Here is a 25,655-nt window from a genome sequence, read left to right on the forward strand (position 1 = left end):
AGAAGCATCAGTCAAAGCAAACCAAAACCCTGTTTGATAGAATTGGTTACCTCATCCATCCAGTTAAATCAAAATTGACACCTACAAGGGTAATTGATTACCTAGAATTTACTATCAAAAACAGTAAATATGTTGGTGACTTTGCCTAGGGGCAAACGACTATATTAATCAAGCCTGCTATGACCTGATAGTCAAATACTAGCCATCTATCAGGTAAACAGCGAGTGTAATTGGCAAATAGTAGCCGCATTTCCAGCAGTACGTACGGGCCTTTGCATTACCAGAATTACAGCGAGCAAAGGAACGAACACTCAGATTCCATGCAGGCAAAATTGGCAAAACTATGGATTGCCAGCAGAGGCCTTTGTTGAATAACTACGGTGGATAACGAACGTGAGAAAGCTCAAAGTAAATTTGCTTGAAAGCCATCAAGGGTTCTTCAGACCTATGCTAGCGGCTAAGGATGGGGAGCCACTAACACAGTCTAGAGCTGTGGGGGCAGATGAAATGAGCAGGAGTCTGTAATTCCCCAACACATGGAATCAATTACCCAGAATTGTTGGGGGCACAATTTGGACTCAAGGGGTTCTGTAGCAATATGCAACCGGTGCTTGTTCAAATTCAGATTGATAACACCACTGCGGTGGCACATATCCACTAACAAGGGTGGTGTAAAATCTGTATCTTACGATAGATTGTCGAACCTCATTTGGCACTGGTGTATCAAGAGGAATATTTGGGAAATCTACGAGGTAGATATAACACGTTGACAGATGCTGGATCACGGATGTTTAATAACAACACAGAATGGATGTTGAATCAGGCAGTATTTAACGAAATAACTACACAATTTGGCATATCAGATTTGATCTATTTGCATCTAGACTAAACCATCAGTTACCCAGATATGTGTCCTGCATGCAGGATCCAGGAACAAAGGCAGTGGATGCTTTCTCCCTCAATTGGGGATGATTGTTTATGCATGCTTTCCGCAAAATTGTCTCACAAACCGATGCTTGACCAAAATCAAGCAAGACTAAGCCACAGGCATATTGGTAGTGCCAGATTGGCCTACTCAAGCCTGGTCCCCAAAGATTTTGGGAACTATAGTCCAGCCAGTTATGGCTGTACCCAAGAGCAGGGACCTCCTAGTGAACCCAGTTACAGGGAGCAATCATCCACTACACGAACGTATTAACTTGTTGGTCTGCAGATTCTGAGGAGGTCATTTCAAGGCATAGGACTGTCCGAACAAATACAACACAGTTCGGATAACAGATGTCTTGGAGTTTCCTATCAACTCTGTACTATAACTATAAACAAAGTTATAGTGCAATCAATAGTGCCAGAGGCGCACTTTCCTCCTATCTGATGCTGCAAGCAGGGCACAGGTTGATAGGAACGCACCCCTTTACAACAAAATTCATGAAGAGAATTTACAATCTAATACCTCTAAGACCAAGGTACACGGACATGGGATGTGAGCGTGGTACTAACCCTACTTTGACAGTGGGGACCGCCTATAACTAACCCTGAAGGTGGTATGCTGACAAAGAGTCCAGACACTGCAAAAGCTACGGTTGGACCACATGACCACCAATATGAACAACATAACATTCGTAATCAGGAACCTGATATAAACATAGCAGGCCAGGAATGCCAGGGATGGAGATCCAGTTCTTGGCATATCCAGAGACGGTTGTGTGTGTGGTAACATACTAACACCACTATCTGAGAGTTACGGAGAACCACAGAGGCTCAGAACAGACCAGAAGGTGTCAACACAAACCATCTCCAGATGGTCAAAGGGGGTAATGGCGGTAACAGAGTGAACGTTCATATGGTTAAATCTCACTCCACCACGGCTGCATCTACGTCGGCAGCAAGAGCAATGGACGTGCCTCTTGACAACATCCTAGTGGCTGCAGGATGGACGAATGAAATAACGGTCCACCGGTTTTATAACAAACCTATTACCGGACTGGGGGTGTTTGCACGTACCATTTTAAGTTCTGTCCCATAGTTTACCCCCAAGGCTGGGAGGGGAAACTAGTTTTTAAAACCTTTTCTTTCATTTAAAGCATCAGTGTCCTTACTTAACTACGTAATGTCTGAATGCTTTAATGATTACACGCATCCATGGTCAATCCATTCAGTGTGTGACGCCTGGATTCGTAACCGGCGTAAAATCACAGAGCTTTGAAATCTTCACGTAGTCACTCACGTGACTCCGAAGTAAAATAGTAAGATTAAACGAGAACTTACCAGTTTGAAGTTTGATCTTGATTTTATGAGGAGTTACGATGAGCGATTACGTGCCCACCGCTCCCACCCTCATACTATCAAGGTCACATGGAAGTTCTAGTTTCTTCAATCTTACTATTCTCAGGTCTTCTTTTTATCTGTGATTTAACACCGCTGCTTTGAAGATTGACGCGCACACAGACAGACGGCCCTTCTTCACGTAATCGCTCATCGTAACTCCTCATAAAATCAAGATCAAACTTCAAACTGGTAAGTTCTCGTTTAATCTTACTATTAACTTTGTATGTACTGTGCATCTTAATGGATGGAATGGTCAATGTCAAACTAGGGACAGCTCTTCATCCATTGGGAAGTGATGGTTGAGGAGGACACTTCCAATTACTTCACCTGTGGCAGACAGTTGGGATTCCGACTGTTTTTTCCACATTGGGACGTATCTATTCAAGTCAAGTCAAGTTTATTCGTCACATACACATACGAGATGTGCAGTGAAATGAAAAGTGGCAATGCTCGCGGACTTTGTGCAAAAAAACAAACAAACAAACAACCAAACAAACTACAAACAGAATGGAACAGAATCACATATTATTTTACATATTAAATACTGTGGGCGGAAGGAAAAAGGGAAACAAACAGCAATTTTTTTTAAAAAGCAGTAGAGTGGTACATTAAAAGTTAGTCCCTGGTGAGATAGGAGTTTACAGTCCTAATGGCCTCTGGGAAGAAACTACTTCTCAACCTCTCCATTCTCACAGCATGGCAACGGAGGCGTTTGCCTGACCGTAGCAGCTGGAACAGTCCGTTGCAGGGGTGGAAGGGGTCCCCCATGATTTTATTGGCTCTGGAGTTGCACCTCCTGATGTATAGTTCCTGCAGAGGGGCGAGTGAAGTTCCCATAGTGCGTTCGGCCAAACACACTAATCTCTGCACTATTCCTGACGATAGTTGTGATTATGGCATCTAAAATCTCCTGGTCTATTCTCCTCTCCCCACTACATCTACACTATGTTACACTACTTTGGTTGGGATTTTCACTGCCTCAGAGGCTTTGGTGTTTATCAACTGGTGACTGATGTGGTGCACTCTTTTTGGGAAGCTTACAACCCAGCAGTACAAACATTCAATTCATTCATTTTAAGTAACTTCTACTTGCACACCCCTCCCCTCTTGCCCTCTTCCTCCACCCTAATCATTTTACGAGTTCCACAGTTCTCCACATCATTTCTCCCTTGAGATCACACCTTCCCAAGCCACCAATGGACCTACATGCCACCACCCTGCCGAAGGTCATTTGTGGCTGGCCCTATTTGGTCCTGGTCTTTTCTCGCCGCCAGCTAATCACATACCCCCCCCTACACACATATATATCCAACATTCGGTCTGAAGGATCCCGACCTGAAACATCACCCATCCTTTTTCTCCCGAGATGTTACCAGTTACTCCAGTACTTTGTGTCCATCTTTGGTGTAAACCAGCATCTGGTGTTCTTTGTTTCTACATTGTGCGCTTTGTTGCCAGGCTCAGGAGGTGCTCTATTGTCATGGCAACTGTTCTGTCAAATGGAGGCAAGTACTTGTACATCAAAGACAGGCATTTTATCAGTCAATATCAGCAAGACGGCTCTTAGGGAGCGGCCTTGTGAGGGAAGTGCCTTGTGAGAAAAGTGTGAGTCTTTGGCGAGGAGGCTACGCATAAAGCTCGAGAGGACGGAACGCGGTGAACACATGTCGGGGCAGATGAGACAGTGTGATGCTTGCAGAATGTGGGAGCCCAGGGACACAGATGGAGCCTCTGGATGCTACAACTGTGGCAAGTGCGTCCAGCCTCAGCTCCTAAAGGACCATGTTGGGGCACTGGAGAAGCAGCTGGATGACCTCAGGGCCATCCGGGAAAACGAGAGTTTCCTGGACAGGACCTGCAGTGAGGTAGTCACACCGAGGATACGGGAAGAACCAAGGCATGTGACGGAGAGAAAGGGTGGAAATCGTGGAGTGCAGAAGTCTCAGGTGGCTGTGCCTAATGAGAACAGGTACGCCCTCTTGGGAACTGTCCGGAGAGACGATGTTTCCAGTCGGAGTGGCGGACACGTCGGTGGCTCCAAACCTACAGATGGGACTTGACCAGCGAGACCGACGTCGGGCAGAGCCCTAGTGGTGGGTGACTCCATTGTCCGAGGAGTGGACAGGAGATTCTGTGGCGGCAGACGCCATGCGAGGATGGTCTGTTGCCTCCCTGGTGCCAGGGTTCAGGATGTCACGACCCGAATTCAGAACATCCTCGAGAGAGAAGGTGAACAGCCGGCAGTAGTTGTGCACGTAGGCACAAACGACATCGGGAAGAAGAGGAAGGAGGTTCTCCAACACGAGTTCAGAGAGTTGGGAAGAAGACTGAAATGCCAGACTTCTAGGGTGGTTATCTCTGGATTGCTTCCAGTACCTCGTGCTAGTGTGGACAGGAACAGGGAGATAGGGGATCTGAATGTGTGGCTGTGGGGCAGGAGGAGGGAGCAAGGATTTAGATTTATAGACCACTGGGATCTCTTCTGTGGTAGGGGTGACCTGTACAAAAGGGACGGGTTACACCTTAACTGGAGGGGGACCGACATTCTGGCATGCAGGTTTGCTTGGGCTACACGTGTGGGTTTAAACTAAATAATGGGGGGGGGGGAGGGATTGACAAATTGGGAGTATAAAGATGGAGTTGAAGGGGAAGTGGCTACAGGAAACATTACAAAAGATTCTCGAATTAATTGGAAGGAAAGCTTGAGAATGGACAACAGAGTAAGGTCAGGGCCAATTGCGAGTGGTGAGAGGGGGGAAGCGAATACGGAGGTCAAAGTGCTGTATATGAATGCGCAAAGTATAAGGAATAAAGTGGACAAGCTTGAGGCTCAGTTAGAAACTGGCAACTATGATGTTGTGGGAATTACTGAGACATGGCTGCAAGAGGGCCAGCGCAGGGAACTGAATATTCAAGGGTATACCTCCTATCGAAAAGACAGACAGGTGGGCAGAGGGGGTGGGGTTGCCCTTTTGGTGAGGAATGAAATTCAGTCCCTTGCAAGGAGTGACATTGAAACAGGAGATGTGGAGTGAGTATGAATAGAACTAAGGAATTGTAAGGGTAAAAATACCCTAATGGGACTAATCTACAGCCCCCCAAACAGTAGCCTTGGCATAGGGCGCAAGTTGAATCAGGAGTTAAAATTGGCATGTAGTAAAAGTAATGCTGTGGTTGTTATGGGAGATTTCAACATGCAGGTAGACAGGGAAAATCAGATTGGTACTGGACCCCAAGAAAGGGAATTTGTAGAGTGCCTTCATGATGGATTCTTTGAACAGCTTGTATTGGAGCCTACCAGGGAGAAGGCAATTCTGGATTTAGTGTTATGTAATGAACCAGATTTGATAAAGAACCTCGAGATTAATGAGCCATTAGGAGGCAGTGACCGTAACATGGTCAGGTTTAATCTACAATTGGAGAGGTAGAAGAGTAGATCGGAGGTGTCAGTGTTGCAGTTGAATAAAGGAGACTATGGGGCCATGAGGGAGGAGCCAAAGTTGACTGAAAAGATACACTAGCAGGGATGAGAGTGGAACAAAAATGGCAGGTGTTTCTAGGAATAACACAGAAGGTGTAGGATCAGTTCCAAGGGGAGAAAGGGACGACCATGGCTGACAAGGGACGTCAGGGGCAGTATAAAAATTAAAGCGAAGAAGTACAACATAGCAAAGATGAGCGGGAAGCAAGAGGATTGGGTAATGTTTAAACAACAACAGAAGATAACTAAAAAGACAATACGGGGAGAAACGATGAGGTACGAGGTAAGCTAGCCAAGAACATAAAGTGGGATAGTAAAAGCTTCTTTAGGTATGTGAAGAGGAAAAAATTAGTTAAGACCAAAGTTGGACCCTTGAAGACTGAAAAAGGTGACTTTATTATGGGGAACAAGGAAATGGCAGATGAGTTGAACAAGTACTTTGGATCTGTCTTCACTAAGGAGGACACAAACAATCTTCCTGATAAGTGGCCAGAGGATCTGGGGTGACAGAGGATCTGGGGTGACAGAGGAACTGAAGGAATTCCATATTAGGCAGGAAATGGTGTTGGATAGACTGATGGGACTGAAGGCTGATAAATCCCCAGGGCCTGATGGTCTGCATCCCAGGGTACTTAAGGAAGTGGCTCTAGAAATCGTGGATGCATTGGTGATAATTTCCCAATGTTCTATAGACTCGGGATCAGTTCCTGTGGATTGGAAGGTAGTTAATGTTATCCCACATTTTGTAAGAAAGGCAGGAGAGAGAAAACAGGGAATTATGGACCAGTTAGCCTGACATTGGTGGTGGGGAAGATGCTGGAGTCAATTCTAAAATATGAGATAGCGGCACATTTGGATATCAGTAACAGGATCGGTCCGAGTCAGCATGGATTTACGAAGGGGAAATCATGCTTGACTAATCTTCTGGACTTTTTTGAAGATGTAACTAGGAAAATGGACAAGGGAGAGCCCGTGGATGTAGTGTACCTGGACTTTCAGAAAGCATTTGATAAGGTCCCACATAGGAGATTAGTGGGCAAAATTAGGGCACATAGTATTGGGGGTAGAGTGCTGGCATGGATAGAGAAGTGGTTGGCAGACAGGAAACAAAGAGTAGGGATTAACGGGTCCCTTTCAGAATGGCAGGCAGTGACTAGTGGGGAACCGCAAGGCTCGGTGCTGGGACCGCAGCTATTTACAATATACATCAATGATTTGGATAAAGGGATTCAAAGTAACATTAGCAAATTTGCAGATGACACAAAGCTGGGTGGCAGTGCGAACTGTGGGGAGGATGATATGAGAATGCAGGGTGACTTGGACAGGTTGGGGGATGGCAGATGCATGGCAGATGAAGTTTAATGTGGATAAATGTGAGGTTATCCACTTTGATAGCAAAAACAGGAAGGTAGATTACTATCTAAATGGCGTCAAGTTAGGAAAAGGGGAAGTACAACGGGATCTGGGAGTCCTTGTACATCAGTCTATGTAAGTATGCAGGTACAGCAGGCAGTGAAGAAAGCGAATGGCATGTTGGCCTTTTTAACACGAGGAATCGAATATAGGAGCAAAGAGGTCCTTCTGCAGTTGTACAGAGCCCTAGTGAGACCACACATGGAGTATTGTGTGCAGTTTTGGTCCCCTAATTTGAGGAAGGACATTCTTGCTATTGAGGGAGTGCAGCGTAGGTTTACAAGGTTAGTCCCGGGATGGCGGGACTGTCATATGCAGAGAGAATGGAGCAGCTGGGCTTGTACACTCTGGAGTTTAGAAGGATGAGATGGCATTTCATTGAAACATATAAGATTGTTAAGGGCTTGGACACGCTAGAGGCAGGAAACATGTTCCCGATGTTGGGGGAGTCCAACCAGGGGCCACAGTTTAAGAATAAGGAATAAGCCATTTAGAACGGAGATGAGGAAACACTTTTTCTCACAGAGAGTGGTGAGTCTGTGGAATTCTCTGCCTCAGAGGGTGGTGGAGGCAGGTTCTCTGGATGCTTTCAAGAGAGCGCTAGATAGGGCTCTTACAAATAGCGGAGTCAGGGGATATGGGGAGAAGGCAGGAACGGGGTACTGATTGGGGATGATCACCCATGATCACATTGCATGGCGGTGCTGGCTTGAAGGAATGAATGGCCTACTCCTGCACCTATTGTCTATTGCCTTCACTGAGGACTTCTTTGAAGTGCCCCTTCTTAGTTATTGTCAAGTTCTCCATTCTTGGAGCAGGCTGCAGATGGTCTCAATGGTGCTGAAGAAAAACCTACACATCGTGATTATTGACAAATTGCTGGATGTCCTGCAGCTTTTTACAGAGCCCAGATACGGTGTGCACCCTGCTGCTCTTGATCATGAATCATCAGCTTGCTGAAAAACATTCTTCTCTTTAACACCTAGGCACAGTGGCGCAGCGAGCGCCAGAGACCTGGGCTCAATCCTAACCACGGGTGCTGTCTGTACGGAGTTTGAATGTTTTCCTTATGATAGCGTGGTTTCTTCCGTGTGCTCCTGTTTCCTCCCTAAAGACGTGCGGGTTTGTAGGTTAATTGTCCTCTGTAAATTGCCCGTAGTGTGTAGGGAATGGAGATGAAAATGGGATAACATAGAACTAATGTGAGCCAGTGATCAATGGTCAGTGTGGGCTGTGAGCCGAAGGGCCTCTTTCTATGCTGTATCTTTCAATCGATCATTGATTGCTTTGTGATAGCATCGCTGCTCCAATTACCATCCAGGGGCCACATTGGGTAAAATGTTTATATAAACAAACAAAAAAAGAAAATACTGGAAACACTAAACGATGGTTCACAACAGTGTAACAGGAAAGTTAACATTTGAATATAACTCTAATAGAAAGATTAACTTTTGCCTTCTCTCATACTGACCAGCTGACAAATTATTTCCAGGTACACAAAAATGCTGGAGAAACTCAGCGGGTGCAGCAGCATCTATGGAGCGAAGGAAATAGGCAACGTTTCGGGCCGAAACCCTTCTTCAGACTGAAGACTTCGTCCTACTTTGAAGAAGTTCTCCTCCTCTCTCCGGAGTTCCTTCTTAATTATTTCCAGGTGCTTGATCTTGCTTCACTGACACTTCCTTTTCCTTTGCACCTTTATAATTTAAGTTATTTATTCAGATCAACCATCGCCAATCTTTCAATAGAGTCATAGAGTCATACAACGTGTAAACAGGCCCTTTGGCCCAACATGCCCACTGACCAACCTACCCTATCTACACGAGTCCCACCTGCCCATGTTCCTTTAAACCTATCCTATCCATGTACTTGTCTAAATGTTTCTTAAATGTGCAATGGTACCTACAGTACCTACTTTTTTTCCCCAAACATAGATAGAATGATATGGCAATGTGATACACCATATGGAAAACTGTGCCAATGATGATCCTTTGACAAAGCTACTTAATTAAAATCACCCTATGCTTTTCTTCCACAAGCGTCTAAAGATACTTTACAACTGGATCTGTCCAGCCACAAGGCAGACAATGCCTTCCACAGTCAAACAACACCCTAATGTCACCACTGATTTCCAAGTCAAACAGAGTCAATTTGACTGTCATATGCACAAGTACAGTGTGGTACAGGTGTAATGGAAAATTGTGCTTGCAGCAGAATTACAAGCACATAGACTCGGTATTATACAATAAAATTGTACATAAATTCAACAAGACATTTATTTCCATCCTATTTGGCAGCACGGTGGTTTAGCGGTAGAGTTGCTGCCTTACAGCGCCAGAGACCCGGGTTCGATCCTGACCAAGGGTGCTGTCTGTATGGAGTTTGTGCGTTCTCCCCATGACCTCCGGGGTCGCTGGAGAATGACATTCCAAAGACATACAGGTGTGTAGGTTAATTAGCTTTGTATAATTGTAAATTGTCCCTAGTGTGTGTAGGATTGGGTTAGTGTGCGGCACAGTTCCATGTTCTATGATAGGAGTTAGATGTCCTGTGGTTACATGGGAAAGTGCTGCAACGTGAGGAGTGTTGAAAGAGATGCAGAGTGTTGTAAAGAGCAAGATTGCTGAAAGGGTAAGGGAGCAGAAGATGTGATTCATGGTGGAATGTCTTTGTCAGCAGAAAGTGCAATGAATATTCTACTGGAAGCAGAGAGCACTGACAGCATGCAAGGCGGGAACCAGAAAAACTATTCTTGTTCAGTCAGGGAGGGGAAAGGAGGTTTGGAGAAAGTACAGTTGTGATATCCGTGGAAGTCTGCAAGCTTACAATGGAAACGTAGGAAGGGACTACAGATGCTGGTTTAAATTGAAGATAGTCCGAAGAAGGGTCTCGACCCAAAAAGTCACCTATTCCTTTTATCCAGATGCTGCTTGACCCACAGAGTTACCCCAGCTTTATGTGTCTATCTTCACCTTATAATGATTGTTTGTTGATAACCTATCCTGAGATGGAGAGATTCAGAAAATAAGGGACAACATGAAGGTGAAAGCAGAGTGAACATTGGCAGCAAAAGTAATGACATTTTTGATCTCTTTATGTACAGTAAGCTGCTTTAATACAAACATCATTGTATCAGTCAAAGATTTTTTTTTTAATCAGTAAAATAATTGTGGGAATGTCACAAGGAATAGGAGTAGAATTAGGCCATGTGGCGCATAACGTCTACTCCGCAATTCAATCATGGCTGATCTATGTATAGGAAAAAAATGCAGATGCTGGTTTAAACCAAAGATAAACACAAAAAGCTGGAGTAACTCAGCGGGACAGGCAGCATCTCTGGAGAGAAGGAATGGGTGATGTTTCGGGTCGAGATCCATCTTCAGACTGGTGAGGGATAAGGGAAGCGAGAAATATAGACAATGATGTAGAGATAAAGACCAATGAATAAAAGATATGCAAAAAATACACGATGATAAAGGAAACAGGCCATTGTTAGATGTGTGTACGAGAAGCTGGGGGGGAGGAGGGGGGGAAGAGGGTCTCTCCCCAGGGCTACTTAAAGTGTCTCTCCCTCCTAACCGCATTCTCCTGTCTTTTCCCCATAACCTCTGACACCTGTACTAATTAAGAATCTATCTATCCCTGCCTTGAAAATATCCACTGACGGCTTCCCCAGCCTTCTGTTGCAAAGTATTCTGCAGATTCTGTCCACCGGACAGTTTCACAAATCGCCCCCTAAAAAGACACATAATGGCTATAATAGCTACACCTTTGATCCAGAGCGAGTGGAGTTGAAAGAGAAGTTGATCATAATGAGCCAAGCAAATCAGCTTGTTATTTTAAGGGAATTGTTCGGCCTCTCTGTTCAAGGAAGCAGATAATCATCGAGTCATTCTGGTGTGAGATGTGCTAATACTGTTTGGGGGAATGCAACAATCCACTTGGCTCCGGTCTGAAAAGCTATTCAACACTAATCTTTGTATTGTGTCCTTAGCCAATTTTAGAAACATAGAAAATAGGTGTAGGAGTAGGCCATCCTTTATCATGGATTTTGTGTCCATTCCACTTGCTCTTTTAGTTATCCCATGGCCTTGAATTTTGTTCACAGCACATTGTGAAACATTATCAAATGCTTTTCAGATGTTCATACAAGAATACATTAACTTCATCTGAAACCCTCCATTTCTTTATTTTGAAATTCGTAAACCTGGAACATTGAGTCTGTCGTTCTGTGCGAACGGACCTCCTGCATAATTCCAATATTTTCTGGTTTTGCTTTCATTTTCCAGCACACTTATGTTCTGAATGTTTATTCTTAGAATAAAGGGGAGGTCATTTAAGACTGAGGTGAGAAAAAACTTTTTCACCCAGAGGGTTGTGAATTTGTGGAATTCCCTGCCACAGAGGGCAGTGGAGGCCAAATCACTGGATGGGTTTAAGAGAGAGTTAGATAGAGCTCTAGGGGCGAGTGGAGTCAAGGGATATGGGGAGAAGGCAGTCATGGGTTATTGATAGGGGACGATCAGCCATGATTACAATGAATGGCGGTGCTGGCTCGAAGGGCCGAATGGCCTCCTCCTGCACCTATTTTCTATGAATACGCATCTGACATTGACTCATTCTGACATTACCACAACCCTACCTCAGCAACGAACCACTACGGACGTTGCACAACAATTGTTGCTCTGGGTTCTTTGCACTATCATGGTTCAGTTTAGTTTAAAGATACAGACTCTGCGGCCCACCGCCAGTGATCCCCGCATATTAACACGATCTACACCCATTTTACCGAAGATCTCGGAGAAAACCCACGCAGATAACGGGGTCGGAATCGAACCTGGTTCTCCAGCGCTGCATTCGATGTAAGGAAGCAACTATACAACTGCGCCACCGTGCTGCCTCGTTTACTTAGAATAACAGTTCATTTATTGTATGTTTATTTTTGTTGTAGCGTCCAATTGTGCCAGTAAAGCTGCAACAAGTCAGAATATCACCGTTCCGGTTCATACATGTGAACATCATTGACTCTTCGTCTATACACTGTTCACAATACCCTTACTACTACAATTCACCGCTGTGCGCACTTGATAAATTAACATTGCCTCATCGCTCAAACTCATCGAAAGTTTGTTAAACAATAAGCACGGAAACAATCCAAGAATCGGTCTTCGGCACCGAAGCAAACAGAAGAATATTAAGGTTAGCTAACCTGACCGGAGCTGAGTCGATCCTCTTCCTCCTGCGAGTGTAACCACCACTGACCAACTCCTGACAAATACAACGGGCTGACGTGTAGTACGGAACGGAGCTGAACGTGGGCCATTTCTTCGTCCATTTCAGTAACCGGGCTCGACTTTGTACATACCTCTCGCAGTGTAATCAGCGTTGCGGGGGAACAGTTTGTATGTGTGATATCGGGTTAGATTCATAATTCTGTTAAATTTTGTTAAAGATTAATATGTTAACAAATTATGATTCTGTTAATTGTCTTTTTTTAATGTTTTTTTTTAAACTTTTCTTTTTAAATGGCTCATGTGCTGTGTTTGAGTTGATTTTTGTAATACACTTGCACTCTAATTCATCTAATCACACTGTTCACAATTGCGGTATTTGGAAAAATAATAGCAATATGAAGATTGGAATGTTCCTTAATGTTCCTTAATGATTTTTTTTGTGTCTATGGAATTGTTTTTCAACAATAAAATGGGTCTGGTCTTCCCAATAGTCAGAGAGTGGAATGAGATCTGTCTGTAATGGTGGGGTTATCTAAATGAAGTATTTGACAAAATAAAAAATTTGAGCTAGATTAAAAAACGATGTATAACTTAAGGATGGTTTTATTCAGCGACCATACAACTGATTAGATTGTGTAGGAAAGAACACACATATATGAATGTGATATAGATGTATATAATCATATAACACACACATATATATTTCTCCAGATTTTTATATATAACTAGACCAAGTGCAGACCCGTTGGGTCTGTTCCTCCAACGTGCGGTTGTGTGTGGGGGGGGGGGGGGGAGGCGGCATGCAGCATCACACACTAATGAAAAATGGTCCCGATGTTGTTTAAGAATAAGGGGAGGAGATGAAGAAAACCCTTTTCACCCAGAGAGTTGTGAATCTGTGGAATTCTCTGCCACAGAAGGCAATGGAGGTCCATTCACTGGATGTTTTCAAGAGTTAGATTTAACTCTTAGGGCTAACAAAATAAAGAGATATGGGGAGAAAGCAGGAACGGGATCTGATTCTGGATGATCAGCCATGATAATATTGAATGGCAGAGCTAGCTCGAAGGGCCTACTCCTGCACCTATTTTCTATGTTTCTACAATGCTGGAGTAACTCAGCGGGACAGGCAGCATCTCTAGAGAAGGAATGGGTAACAATTCTTCAAAAGTCTTGACATGTTCAAAGTTTGCAAAGGACATAAAACTCGGTAAATAAAACGCAAGTCGCAAAGTGCTGGAGTAACTCAGCAATTAACTTTTAAGAAAGGCCCCGACCCAAAATATCATCCACCCATTCCCTTCACGGATACTGCCTGACTCGTTGAGTTACTCCAGCACTTTGTATTTTGCTTAGGATACCAGCATCTACAGCTTTCCTTGTGTTTCATTAAATATAATAAACATTATTCTTCAGCTAGTCTCTCAGGATCAAGAATGACTTGCTTCCACGATGATTTCATGTGGCCGGGCAGGAGGTGCCCTCTCCAAATAGGAGAGGGTTTCCCAAACCTATAGGAGCATGTTGTGCACCTTACGGTTTTAAAATATTATGTCAAGTAGCATCCGTGAGAAGAGCAACCAGTTTGGGTTAGGAAGCTTTAGGGGGCCTTCTCCAGAACTAGGGGAAGAATGGCAGGTTGAAGTGATGTACTTAGGTGGGATAAATGAGAAGCAATCAAGGAAATGTACAGATTAGAAAGGAAACCATTGTGTCTAAGCGGCCAATAAAGCAACTATTTATAGGCATAAAGTGCTGGAGTGACTCAGCATGTCAGGCAGCATCATAGCAAAAGGATTTGAGTATAGGAGCAGGGAGGTTCTACTGCAGTTGTACAGGGTCTTGGTGAGACCACACCTGGAGTATTGCGTACAGTTTTGGTCTCCAAATCTGAGGAAGGACATTATTACAGAGAAGGTTCACCAGACTGATTCCTGGGATGTCAGGACTGTCTTATGAAGAAAGACTGGATAGACTTGGTTTATACTCTCTAGAATTTAGGAGATTGAGAGGGGATCTTATAGAAACTTACAAAATTTTTAAGGGGTTGGACAGGCTAGATGCAGGAAGATTGCTCCCAATGTTGGGGAAGTCCAGGACAAGGGGTCACAGCTTAAGGATAAGGGGGAAATCCTTTAAAACCGAGATGAGAAGAACTTTTTTTCACACAGAGAGTGGTGAATCTCTGGAACTCTCTGCCACAGAGGGTAGTCGAGGCCAGTTCATTGGCTATATTTAAGAGGGAGTTAGATGTGGCCCTTGTGGCTAAGGGGATCAGAGGGTATGGAGAGAAGGCAGGTACGGGATACTGAGTTGGATGATCAGCCATGATCATATTGAATGGCGGTGCAGGCTCGAAGGGCCGAATGGCCTACTCCTGCACCTAATTTCTATGTTTCTATCTCTGAAGAAGATCTTCTCCAGAGATGATGCCTGCCCCGCTGATTTACTCCAGCACTTTGTGTCTATCTTAACCAGGTCTCGTGCACGTAAGACTAATTTGACTAAACCTCAATTTGTACACGAAGAAAGCGAAGACGCACATAAACAGTCATTCCCGGTCTGAGGTTTTTGCACATTTGCTGCCATTTTCCGACTTCACTATAACGTTTGCTCCTCCACGTTGTTGGTGCCTCGCAGTCGCCGTCAGCAGGTAGTAAGTGTTAGCCGGAACGAGAGCAAAGGGCAAAGGAGCAGCGGGGCGGAAGCAGCAGCGGGGCGGAAGCGCCGGCGAGGGAGCGGAAAGGGGAGCGAGTGCCGGAGGAGTGCGTGGTCTGAGAGGAGGAGGAGGAGGAACGAAGGGACCGAAACCGCGACTTTAAGGGGAGGAGTGGAAACCAAAGATCTTAGAGCGGAAACGTGAGGAGCCAATTGTTTTTTGAACTTCCATCAGAAATTAGGACAGGCCAACAGAGAGTGTTGGAGAATCTAAGGAGAGGACTCGATAATATCGATTACTGAGCACGTTAGCCCCGACGGGCTCAGCAAACTATATATTAGTGCGTGTTTGCAGTAGATATTTGTTACTCTTTTACCGCATTTAGATGGGGCATCATGAATGTAAACAGGTGCGTGTAACGATTTAGTTATAGTGTGCAGTCAATTTACCAACAACTTCTTATTTGAAAATCGCCTCCATACACTCAATGATTGTCATATAAACCTCTTATTATTTCCAGTCCACGTTAATGTTATCCACTTTTTTTGGTGACATTTCTTCTTTGCTCTCTTCCCTCAGCCTCAACACTGATTGATCATTGGTGATTTCAATTTAATAATTGACTGATTTTGCTCTCCCAATGTATAAACACTCGTTTCACGTGACCTTCGATCTCTACTTACAAGGGATTTTTTTCATTGCTTTCTTGTTTTTTTCCCCATCCACATTCCTCTTCCCTTTCTTTTATATTTTCTTTGTGCTCGTCCACAGGGAAGGAGGGTAGTGGTGGGAATAAAGCTGCTAAGTCCCTTGCACTAATAGTTATATGTTAAATGATTTGAAACATCTGTTTGCGTTATTTTATTTAAAACCCATACAAACATTTGTATTGCCATCCTTTTTCTATTCTTCTTGTGCTTGTATTGTAATTCAAAGAATGTGACATGTCTCTTCTCTGACCTGCCATGATAGCTCTGAAATGTATTTGTAACATCAAAGTTTGAGGGAAGACGAAATAAGTTTAGTCAGAAGCCTTTTCCTATGGTAGAAATGTCCAACACTAGAGGGTAAACAGTGCCCTCCATAATGTTTGGCACAAAGACCCTTCATTTATTTATTTGCCTCCGCACTCCACAATTTGAGATTTGTAATAGAAAAAAAAATCACATGTGGTTAAAGTGCACATTCTCAGATTTTAATAAAGACCATTTTTATACATTGTGGTCTCACTACGTAAAAATCCCAGCAGTTTATATATAGTTGCCCCATTTGAGGGCACCATAATGTTTGGGACACAGCAATGTCATGGAAATGAAAGTAGTCATGTTTGGTTGAATATCCTTTGCATGCAATGACTGCTTGAAGTCTGCTATTCATGGGGATCACCAGTTGCTGGGTGTCTTCTCTGGTGATGCTCTGCCAGGCCTGTATTGCAGCCATCTTTAGCTTATGCTTGTTTTTGGCGCTAATCCCATTCAGTTTTTTCTTCAGTATATAAAAGGCATTCTCAATTGGGTTCAGATCAGGTGATTGACGACCACTCAAGAATTGACCATTATTTAGCTTCGAAAAACTCCTTTGTTGTTTTAGCAATATATTTGTGATCAGTGTCTTGCTGTTGAATGAACCGTTGGCCAATGAGATTTGAGGCATTTGTTTGAACTTGAGCAGATAGGATGTGTCTATAAACTTCAGAATTCATTGTGCTACTACCATCAGCAGTGGTATCATTAATGAAGATAAGTGAGCTAGTATCTTCAGCAGCGATACATGCCCAGGCCATAACACCAGGCCATGAGGTGGTACACTTTGAATCTTGGGCAGTTCCTTCTCTCCTCCATACCTTGCTCTTGCCATCAGTCTGATGTGTTAATCTTTGTCTTTTCTGTCCACAAGACCTTTTTCCAGAACTGGTTGCTATTTTAAGTACTTCTTGGCAAACTGTAACTGGCCATCCTATTTTTGCAGCTAACCTGTGGTTTGCATCTTGCAGCGTAGCCTCTGTATTTCTGTTCATGAAGTCTACAGAAAGTGGTCATTGACAAATCCACACCAGCAGCGTGTTTCTGATCTGCCGGACAGGTGTTTGGGGATCTTTCTTTATTATAGAGAGAATTCTTCTGTGGTCAGCTGTGGAGGTCTTTCTTGGCCTGCCAGTCCCTTTGCAATTAGTAAGCTCACCAGTTCATTTTGGTAAGCCTAAGCTTTGGCTGATGTCTCTAACAGTTTTATTCTTGTTTCTCAGTCTCATTCAATTCAATTCAATTCAACTTTATTGTCATTGCACAGATACAAGTATGGGTACAACGAAATGCAGTTTAGCGTCAGTCCGTAGTAATAGTGCAATATAGAAATAAAAATACAGAATAAGCAAACAATGTGAACGGAGAGACTGGAGAAATCTATCGGCGGGACTCCGAGTTCAGCAATGTGATAGTGTTGTTGTAGAAGCTGTTTCTCATCCTACTCATAATCTCATAATGGCTTATTTGACTTTCATTGGCACAATTTTGGTCCTCATGTTGAAAATAAAAAGCAATAAAAGTTTCCAAAGGTGATGGAAAGACTAGGTGTTGAGAGCTCTCTTATATCTGCATCAGGGAGGCAATTAAACACACCTGAGCAATTACAAACACCTGTGAAGCCATGTGTCCCAAACATTACGGTGCCCTGAAATGGGGGGGGGGGACTATGTATAAACACAGCTGTAATTTCTACATGGTGAAACCAAAATGTCTAAAAATGGCCTTTATTAAAATCTAAGAATGTGCACGTTAACCACGTGATTTTTTTCTATTACAAATCGCAAATTGTGGAGTACAGAGGCAAATAGATAAATGATGGGTCTTTGTCCCAAACATTATGGAGGACACTGTAGCTATAAGGCGAGAGGGAGAAAGTGTAATGGAGGTGTATTGGGAGGTTTTTTTTACACAAAGTAGTGGGGGGCTGGAACGCATTGGCAGGTTTGGTGGTGGAGACAGATATACAATAATGATGTTCAAGAGGCTTTTAGATAGGTGGGTTGATGTGCAGGGATTATAGGGACATGGATCATGTACAGGCAGATGAGATCAGTTAACTTGGCCTCATGTTTAGCACAAACATTGTGGGCCGAATTGCCCACTCCTGTGCTGTACTGTTCTGTATACTAATGTGATGGGATATGCCACAGCGCCATTTACGATTCTGCCCTGCAGTTTCAGTTGATTGTCTCCCTCTGTGTATAATCTGAAAATTGATTATCATCGAATGTTGCTGCTTGACCCATCCAATCTCTACAATTCTATTCCAACATTGAGTTCTATTAACCTAATCTTGATTCAGAAGAATAGGGATTTTCATGTCCTAAGTTTCAGGAGACATGAAGTTGACAGTGATAGTAATGTGTGGATGATAGATTGGATTTGGAAATGGTATAGAAAGATTAGGTAAATTAATAAAATTCCAAAGTTATTTTTGTTGCATACTCAAAAGATACCGCAAAATATTTAATGATGAGAGGCTAAGAACGATACAGGAGCAAACTGAAATAAATGTTGTTGCTGGCTGTGTTCATAAATTGATAAAAGCTCATGTGTACAATTACGAAATCAGGAAAAAGGCTAATGGAATGCTAGCCTTATGAGGCTGAAGTGAGGGAGGATGAAGAGAGTCTTGGTCGGAGTCCATCATAAGCTTTAGAAAATACAATCCACCAGCACTGCACCATACATTGACACTTCAATGCAATTCTGCGGGATTGCTGCAATCTGAAGTCATAGAAACATAGAAACATAGAAATTAGGTGCAGAAGTAGGCCATTCGGCCCTTCGAGCCTGCACCGCCATTCAATATGATCATGGCTGATCATCCAACTCAGTATCCAGTACCTGCCTTCTCTCCATACCCTCTGATCCCCTTAGCCACAAGGGCCACATCTAACTCCCCCTTAAATATAGCTAATGAACTGGCCTCGACTACCCTCTGTGGCAGGGAGTTCCAGAGATTCACCACTCTCTGTGTGAAAAAAGTTCTTCTCATCTCGGTTTTAAAGGATTTCCCCCTTATCCTTAAGCTGTGACCCCTTGTCCTGGACTTCCCCAACATCGGGAGCAATCTTCCTGCATCTAGCCTGTCCAACCCCTTAAGAATTTTGTAAGTTTCTATAAGATCCCCTCTCAATCTCCTAAATTCTAGAGAGTATAAACCAAGTCTATCCAGTCTTTCTTCACAAGACAGTCCTGACATCCCAGGAATCAGTCTGGTGAACCTTCTCTGCACTCCCTCTATGGCAATAATGTCCTTCCTCAGATTTGGAGACCAAAACTGTACGCAATACTCCAGGTGTGGTCTCACCAAGACCCTGTACAACTGCAGTAGAACCTCCCTGCTCCTATACTCAAATCCTTTTGCTATGAAAGCTAACATACCATTCGCTTTCTTCACTGCCTGCTGCACCTGCATGCCCACTTTCAATGACTGGTGTACCATGACACCCAGGTCTCGCTGCATCTCCCCTTTTCCTAGTCGGCCACCATTTAGATAATAGTCTGCTTTCCTGTTTTTGCCACCAAAATGGATAAGTCCTGTCCTGAGCATTTGGATGATATTCTTTAAATGAATGTTTCTTAAACTATCAAAGTCCTGAGCATTTGGATGATATTCTTTAAATGAATGTTTCTTAAACTATCAAATTGTCTCAAGGTGATTTACAGAAAATGGAACAAAAAAGAACAGGTATTGACTTAGTTAATTATTATTTGCAATATCCACTTTTATATGCTCCAATAGAGGATACATTTTAAGAGTGTACCATTGGCTATGAAGGGCTTTGGGATGGCTGTTCATGTGTACTTTTTGCTTCATGTAAAAAGTCAAATTTGAACATCAATAAAACTCCATATAATGGAAATCCAAAATTAAAATAGAATATGTTGGAAAAAGACAGATTAGAAGCAAGCTATCCTTAATCATAAAGGATTGCCTCGGGAAATGTATGGTCAGAAACATTAACTTCCATTCAGTGAATGAAAGATTAATCCTATTTATCCTTCGGTAATCAAATCTGTTAACAATATACTTGATATCCTCTTCCAACTTATTCCAGCTTTATTCAAACTCTTTCTCCATATAGGTTATTTGACATGTTGGTATTACTTTAATATTGCCACCTGCATAAATTCTAGGAGCAGATTTAAGCCATTCGGTCCAATAAGTTTACTCCGCCATTCAATCATGGCTGATCCATCTTTCCATCTTAACCTCATTCTCCTGCCTTCTCCCCATAACCCCTGACCCCCCCTTGCTAATCAAGAATCTGTCAATCTCCGCTTGACTTGGCCTGAACAGCTGTCAACCGAGATAGTGAAAAAACTTTGTTTCCGTTGACGGGACGGTCTTACTCCTGTAGTCGACAGTCGGGCCCTCCTCGTCAGGGCGATCAAGCTCCTGCATTGGGTGGGGGGGATCTCAGCCCCCCCCTCGCCGAGCGATCGGACCCCGTGTCAGGGCTGGTCGAGCATCTGCGTCGTTGGAGCTTCTCGATTCGGTCCCTCCCGGCACTCCGAGCTCTCAATGGTAGTCCGCAAGCCGCTGGTGGAGCGATCCCAGGAAAGGGATCGACCCCGATAGCAAGTCCACGCCCCGCGGTGGGGCTCAACGTCAGTCCCGAGAAGGCCTCCAGCTCCACGATATTAGGCAGCAGAGCGACCGGAGTTACGACCCGGAAATCAATCACATCTCCAGCAAGGTACGAGACTCAAAAAAAAAAAGTTTCCCCTGATCCCCTCCCCATCCCCCCACATAAAACAAATCAGAGAACATTTACACAAACTTTTAAAACACTAAAAATAACAACAACAAAAAAGAAGAAAACAGACAGCCTGTTGGCGAGGCCGCCCCTGGTGGGCGCACTTGTGCGTTTTCTTAATATATGCTTGCATTTCCAATATGATTACTTACATTTTTCAAATGTTCATACCAATGTATACTTTCCACAAATTGAAATTTGCTGGATCATTGTATTTTCTCTACCCATTGCAATAATGTGCCACTTGTATGAGGCTAAATGATTTCATTGTAGTATTCTCCCTCTTAGACAATTGTAAACTTTCCCTTGACATTCTTTTGTTCAAAAAGTCAGCTCTTATTTATATCAAATAAATAATATCAGGATTAAAATCAAAGTTCAGCTGTTTAATCTCATGAAATTGATCAAATAATTCTCCAACTAGACCAATTGAGTTGCATTTGATTCACAATGTTCTTGATTAGTACAGGTGAGAGATTATGGGGAGAAGGCAGGAAAATGGGGTTAGGAGGGAGAGATAGATCAGCCATGATTGAATGGTGGAGTATAGACAAATAGACAATAGGTGCAGGAGTAGGCCATTCAAGCCAGCACCGCCATTCAATGTGATCATGGCTGATCATCCATAATCAGTACCCCGTTCCTGCCTTCTCCCCATATCCCCTGACTCAGCTATCTTTAAGAGCTCAATCTAGCTTTCTTGAAAGTATCCAGAGAACCGGCCTCCACCACCCTCTGAGGCAGAGAATCCCACAGGCTCACAACTCTCTGTGTGAAAAAGTGTTCTAAATGGATAACCCCTTATTCTTAAACTGTGGCCCCTGGTTCTGGACTCCCCCAACATCAGGAACATGTTTCCTGTCTCTAGCATGTCCAAACCCTTAATAATCTTATATGTTTTGCTAAAATCCCCTCTTATCCTTCCAAATTCCAAAGTATACAAGCCCAGCCACTCCATTCTCTCAGCATATGACAGTCCCGCCCTCCCGGGAGTTACCCTTGTGAACCTACGCTGCACTCCCTCAATAGCAAGAATGTCCTTCCTCAGATTTGGAGACCAAAACTGCACACAATACTCCAGTTGTGGTCTCACTCGGGGCCTGTGCAACTGCAGAAGGACCTCTTTGCTCCTATACTCAACTCTTCTTGTTATGAAAGCCAACATATCATTTGCTTTCATCACTGCCTGCTGTACCTGCATGCTTACTTTCAGTGACTGATGAACAAGGACCCCCCAGATACCGTTGTACTTCTCCTTTTCCCAACTTGATACCATTTAGATAATAATCTGCCTTCCTGTTTTTGCTATCAAAGTGGATAACCTCACATTTATCCACATTAAACTGCATCTGCCCACTCACCCAACCTGTCCAAATCTCCCTGCATTCTCATAGCATCCTCCTCACAGTTCACACTGTCACCCAAATTTGCTAATGTTACTTGTAATCCCTTCATCTAAATCATTAATATATATTGTAAATAGCTGCAGTCCCAGCACCGAGCATTGGTACCCCACTAGTCACTGCCTGCCATTCTGAAAAGGACCTGTTAATCCCTACTCTTTGTTTCCTGTCTGCCAACCACTTCTCTATCCATGTCAGCACTCTACCCCAAATACCATGTGCCCTAATTTTGCCCACTAATCTCCCATGTGGGATCTTATCAAATGCTCTCTGAAAGTCCAAATGTGCTGCTAATTCATCTTTTATGTCAGACTCGTTCAGGCTCAACAATGTCAGGCTAATTGGTCTATAATTCCCTGTTTTCTCTCAACTGCCTTTCTTAAAAAGTGGGATAACATTAGCTACCATCCAGTCCACAGGAACTGATCCTAAATCTATAGAACATTGGAAAATGATCACCAATGCGTCCACAACTTCTAAAGCCACTTCCTTAAGTACCCTGGGATGCAGGCCATAATGCTCTGGGGATTTATCAGCCTTCAGTCCCATCAGTCTACCCAACACCTTTTCTTGCCTAATGTGGAGTTCCTTCAGTCCCTCCATCACCCCAGATCCTCTGGCCACAAGTACATCAAGAAGATTGATTGTGTCCTCCTTAGTGAAGACGGATCCAAAGTACCTGTTCAACTCATCTGCCATTTCCTTGTTCCCCATAATAAATTCACCCTTGTCAGTCTTCAAGGGTCCAACTTTGGTCTTAACTAATTTTTTCCTCTTCACATACCTAAAGAAGCTTTTATTATCCTCCTTTATATTCTTGGCTAGCTTACCTTTGTACCTCATATTTTCTACCCGTATTGCCTTTCTAGTTGTCTTCTGTTGCTCTTTAACCATTACCCAATCCTCTGGCTTCCTGCTCAACTTTGCTATGTTGTACTTCTTCTCTTTTATTTTTATACTGTCCCTGACTTCCCTTGTCAGCCACGGTCGCCCCTTACTCCCCTTGGAATCTTTCTTCCTCTTTGGAATGAACTGATTCTGCACCTTCTGTATTATCCACTGTCATCCCTGCTAGGGTATCTTTCCAGTCAACTTTGGCCAGCTTGTCCCTCATGGCTCCATAGTCCCCTTTGTTCAACTGTAATGCTCACATTTCTGATTTACCCGTCTACCTCTCAAATTGTAGATTAAAACATCATATTATGGTCACTCCCTCCTAATGGCTCCTTTACCTCGAGTTCCCTTATCAAATCCGGTTCATTACACAACACTAAATCCAGAATTGCCTTCTCCCTGCTAGGCTCCAATACAAGCTGCTCTAAGAATCCATTACAGAGGCACTCCACAAACTCCCTTTCTTGGTGTCCAGTACCAACCACCAACCTGATTTTCCCAGTCTACCTGCATGTTGAAATCTCCCATAACAACCGTAGCATTACCTTTACTACATGCCAATTTTAACTCTTGATTCAACTTGCACCGTATATCCGGGCTACTGTTTGGGGGCCTGTAGATAAGTCCCATTAAGGTATTTTTACCCTTACAATTCCTTAGTTCTATCCATACTGACCCCACATCTCCTGTTCAATTTCACCCCTTGCAAGGAACTGAATTTCATTCCTCACCAACAGATCTACCCCCAAACCCCTCTGCACACATGCCTGTCTTTTCGATAAGATGTATAACCTTGAATATTCAGTTTCCAGCCCTGGCCCTCTTGCAGCCATGTCGCTAATTCCCACAACATCATACTTGACAATTTCTAAGTGAACCTCAAGCTCTTCCACTTTATTTCTTTTACTTTGCACGTTTATATGGAACACTTTGACCGGTATTCACCTCTCCTCTCACTCCGGTCACTATTGGCCCTGACCTTACTCTCTTATCCCTTCTCGAATCTTCCTTCCCATTAATTCGGGAGTCTTTTGTAACTTTTCCAGTACTCACTTTCCCTTTAACACCATCTTTATACTCCCAATTTGTCAATCCCTCCCCCCCCTCACGATTTAGTTTAAACCCACACGTGTAGCCCTAGCAGACCTGCCTGCCAGAATGTTGGCCCCCCTCCAGTTAAGGTGTAACCCGCCCCTTTTGTACCGGTCACCCCTACCCCGGAAGAGACTCCAGTGGTCTATACAGCTAAATCCTTGCTCCCTGCACCAGCCCCCAAACCACACATTCAGATCCCCTATCTCCCTGTTCCTGCCCTCACTAGCACGAGGTACTGGAAGCAATCCAGAGATAACCACCCTAGAAGTCCTGCTTTTCAGGCTTCTTCCTAACTCTAAATTCGCATTGCAGACCTCCTTCTTCTTCTTCCCAATGTCGTTTGTGCCCACGTGCGCAACTACTGCCGGCTGTAGTTCACCTTCCCTCTCGAGGACGTTCTGAAGTCGGTTTGTGATATCTTTAGCCCTGGCACCAGGGAGACAACAGACCATTCTCTAGTCTCAGCTGCCGCCACAGAATCTCCAGTCCGTACCTCGGACAATGGAGTCATCCACCACTATAGCTCTGCCTGATGTCAGTCTCGCCTCATCGCCTGGGTTGGAGCCACCGACCTGTCCACCTGTCGGACTGGAAGCGTCGACTGCCCTGCACTCGACGCTTACTCCTCGTTCTCACAGTCACCCTCCTTCACTCTTCCTGTAGCATTGGCATGACAACCTCACTGTAGGTCTTATCCACGAAACTCTGGTTATCTCGGATGGCCCTGAGGTCGTCCAGCTGCTTCTCTAGTGCCCCAACATGGTCCTTCAGGAGCTGAACCTGGACGCACTTACCTCAGTTGTGGCGGCCAGAGACATCAGTGTCCCTGACCTCCCACATCCTGCAAGCCTCACACTGAATCTGTTCACCACGTCCCATCCTCTCCAACCTTTTGCATAGTCTCCTCCCTCAGCCTCCTCGCCGAAGACTCGATCCAAAGACTCGCACTTCCCTCATAAGGCACTTCCCTCACAAGGCACTTCCTTCACCAGGCGGCACCCCCCCCCCCCCCCCCCCCCCCCAGTACAGTATAGTTCTAAAAATGGATGGTCAAACTAAAAGAGACGAACATTTTTAACATTCAAAATAAAATCTAATGGCAATTTGAAACAGCTTTGAAATTATAGAAGGAGTTCATCAGGTGCACTGAATCCTGATTATCCAAGCCCTGAACCCTGATTATCTGGCCAGGAATGAATTTTATGTTTTCTTTTGACATGACAAAAGGTGTGGCAGGCACATCGAAGAGCAGAGGCAAAATCTTTCCACAGCAGATTTGATATTTTTGTACAGTGTTTATGATAATTGTAGAAGCAGCAAGCAGATTTCAAATTTCCGTTCTGGTGCTTTATGATATCAA

General features: G+C 43.9%; 2 protein-coding genes across 7 annotated transcripts in view; one reads left to right on the forward strand and one right to left on the reverse strand.

Moving 5' to 3' along the window:
• olah (oleoyl-ACP hydrolase) overlaps nucleotides 1-12,494 on the reverse strand; it is a 48,718-nt gene extending 36,224 nt beyond the window's left edge. Inside the window, exon 1 of one of the 3 annotated variants that reach the window (XR_004410051.1) lies at nucleotides 12,429-12,480. The gene's annotated coding sequence lies outside the window, so the exon portion shown is untranslated. Of the gene's footprint in view, nucleotides 1-12,428 lie in introns of all 3 variants that reach the window. The other 2 variants (XM_033012910.1, XM_033012920.1) reach the window with 2 other exon arrangements.
• Nucleotides 12,495-15,172: 2,678 nt separating this feature from the next.
• Nucleotides 15,173-25,655, forward strand: part of crot (carnitine O-octanoyltransferase) — a 56,273-nt gene continuing 45,790 nt past the window's right edge. Inside the window, exon 1 of one of the 4 annotated variants that reach the window (XM_033012880.1) lies at nucleotides 15,173-15,312. Coding sequence is in view for 1 of the 4 variants with exons in the window: in XM_033012863.1 (XP_032868754.1) it covers nucleotides 15,498-15,521 (24 nt within the window). In the remaining 3 variants the exon portion in view is untranslated. Of the gene's footprint in view, nucleotides 15,522-25,655 lie in introns of all 4 variants that reach the window. The other 3 variants (XM_033012863.1, XR_004410048.1, XM_033012870.1) reach the window with 3 other exon arrangements.

This window comes from Amblyraja radiata, chromosome 2 (assembly GCF_010909765.2).
Source record: "Amblyraja radiata isolate CabotCenter1 chromosome 2, sAmbRad1.1.pri, whole genome shotgun sequence".
NCBI classification, from domain to species: Eukaryota; Metazoa; Chordata; class Chondrichthyes; order Rajiformes; family Rajidae; genus Amblyraja; species Amblyraja radiata.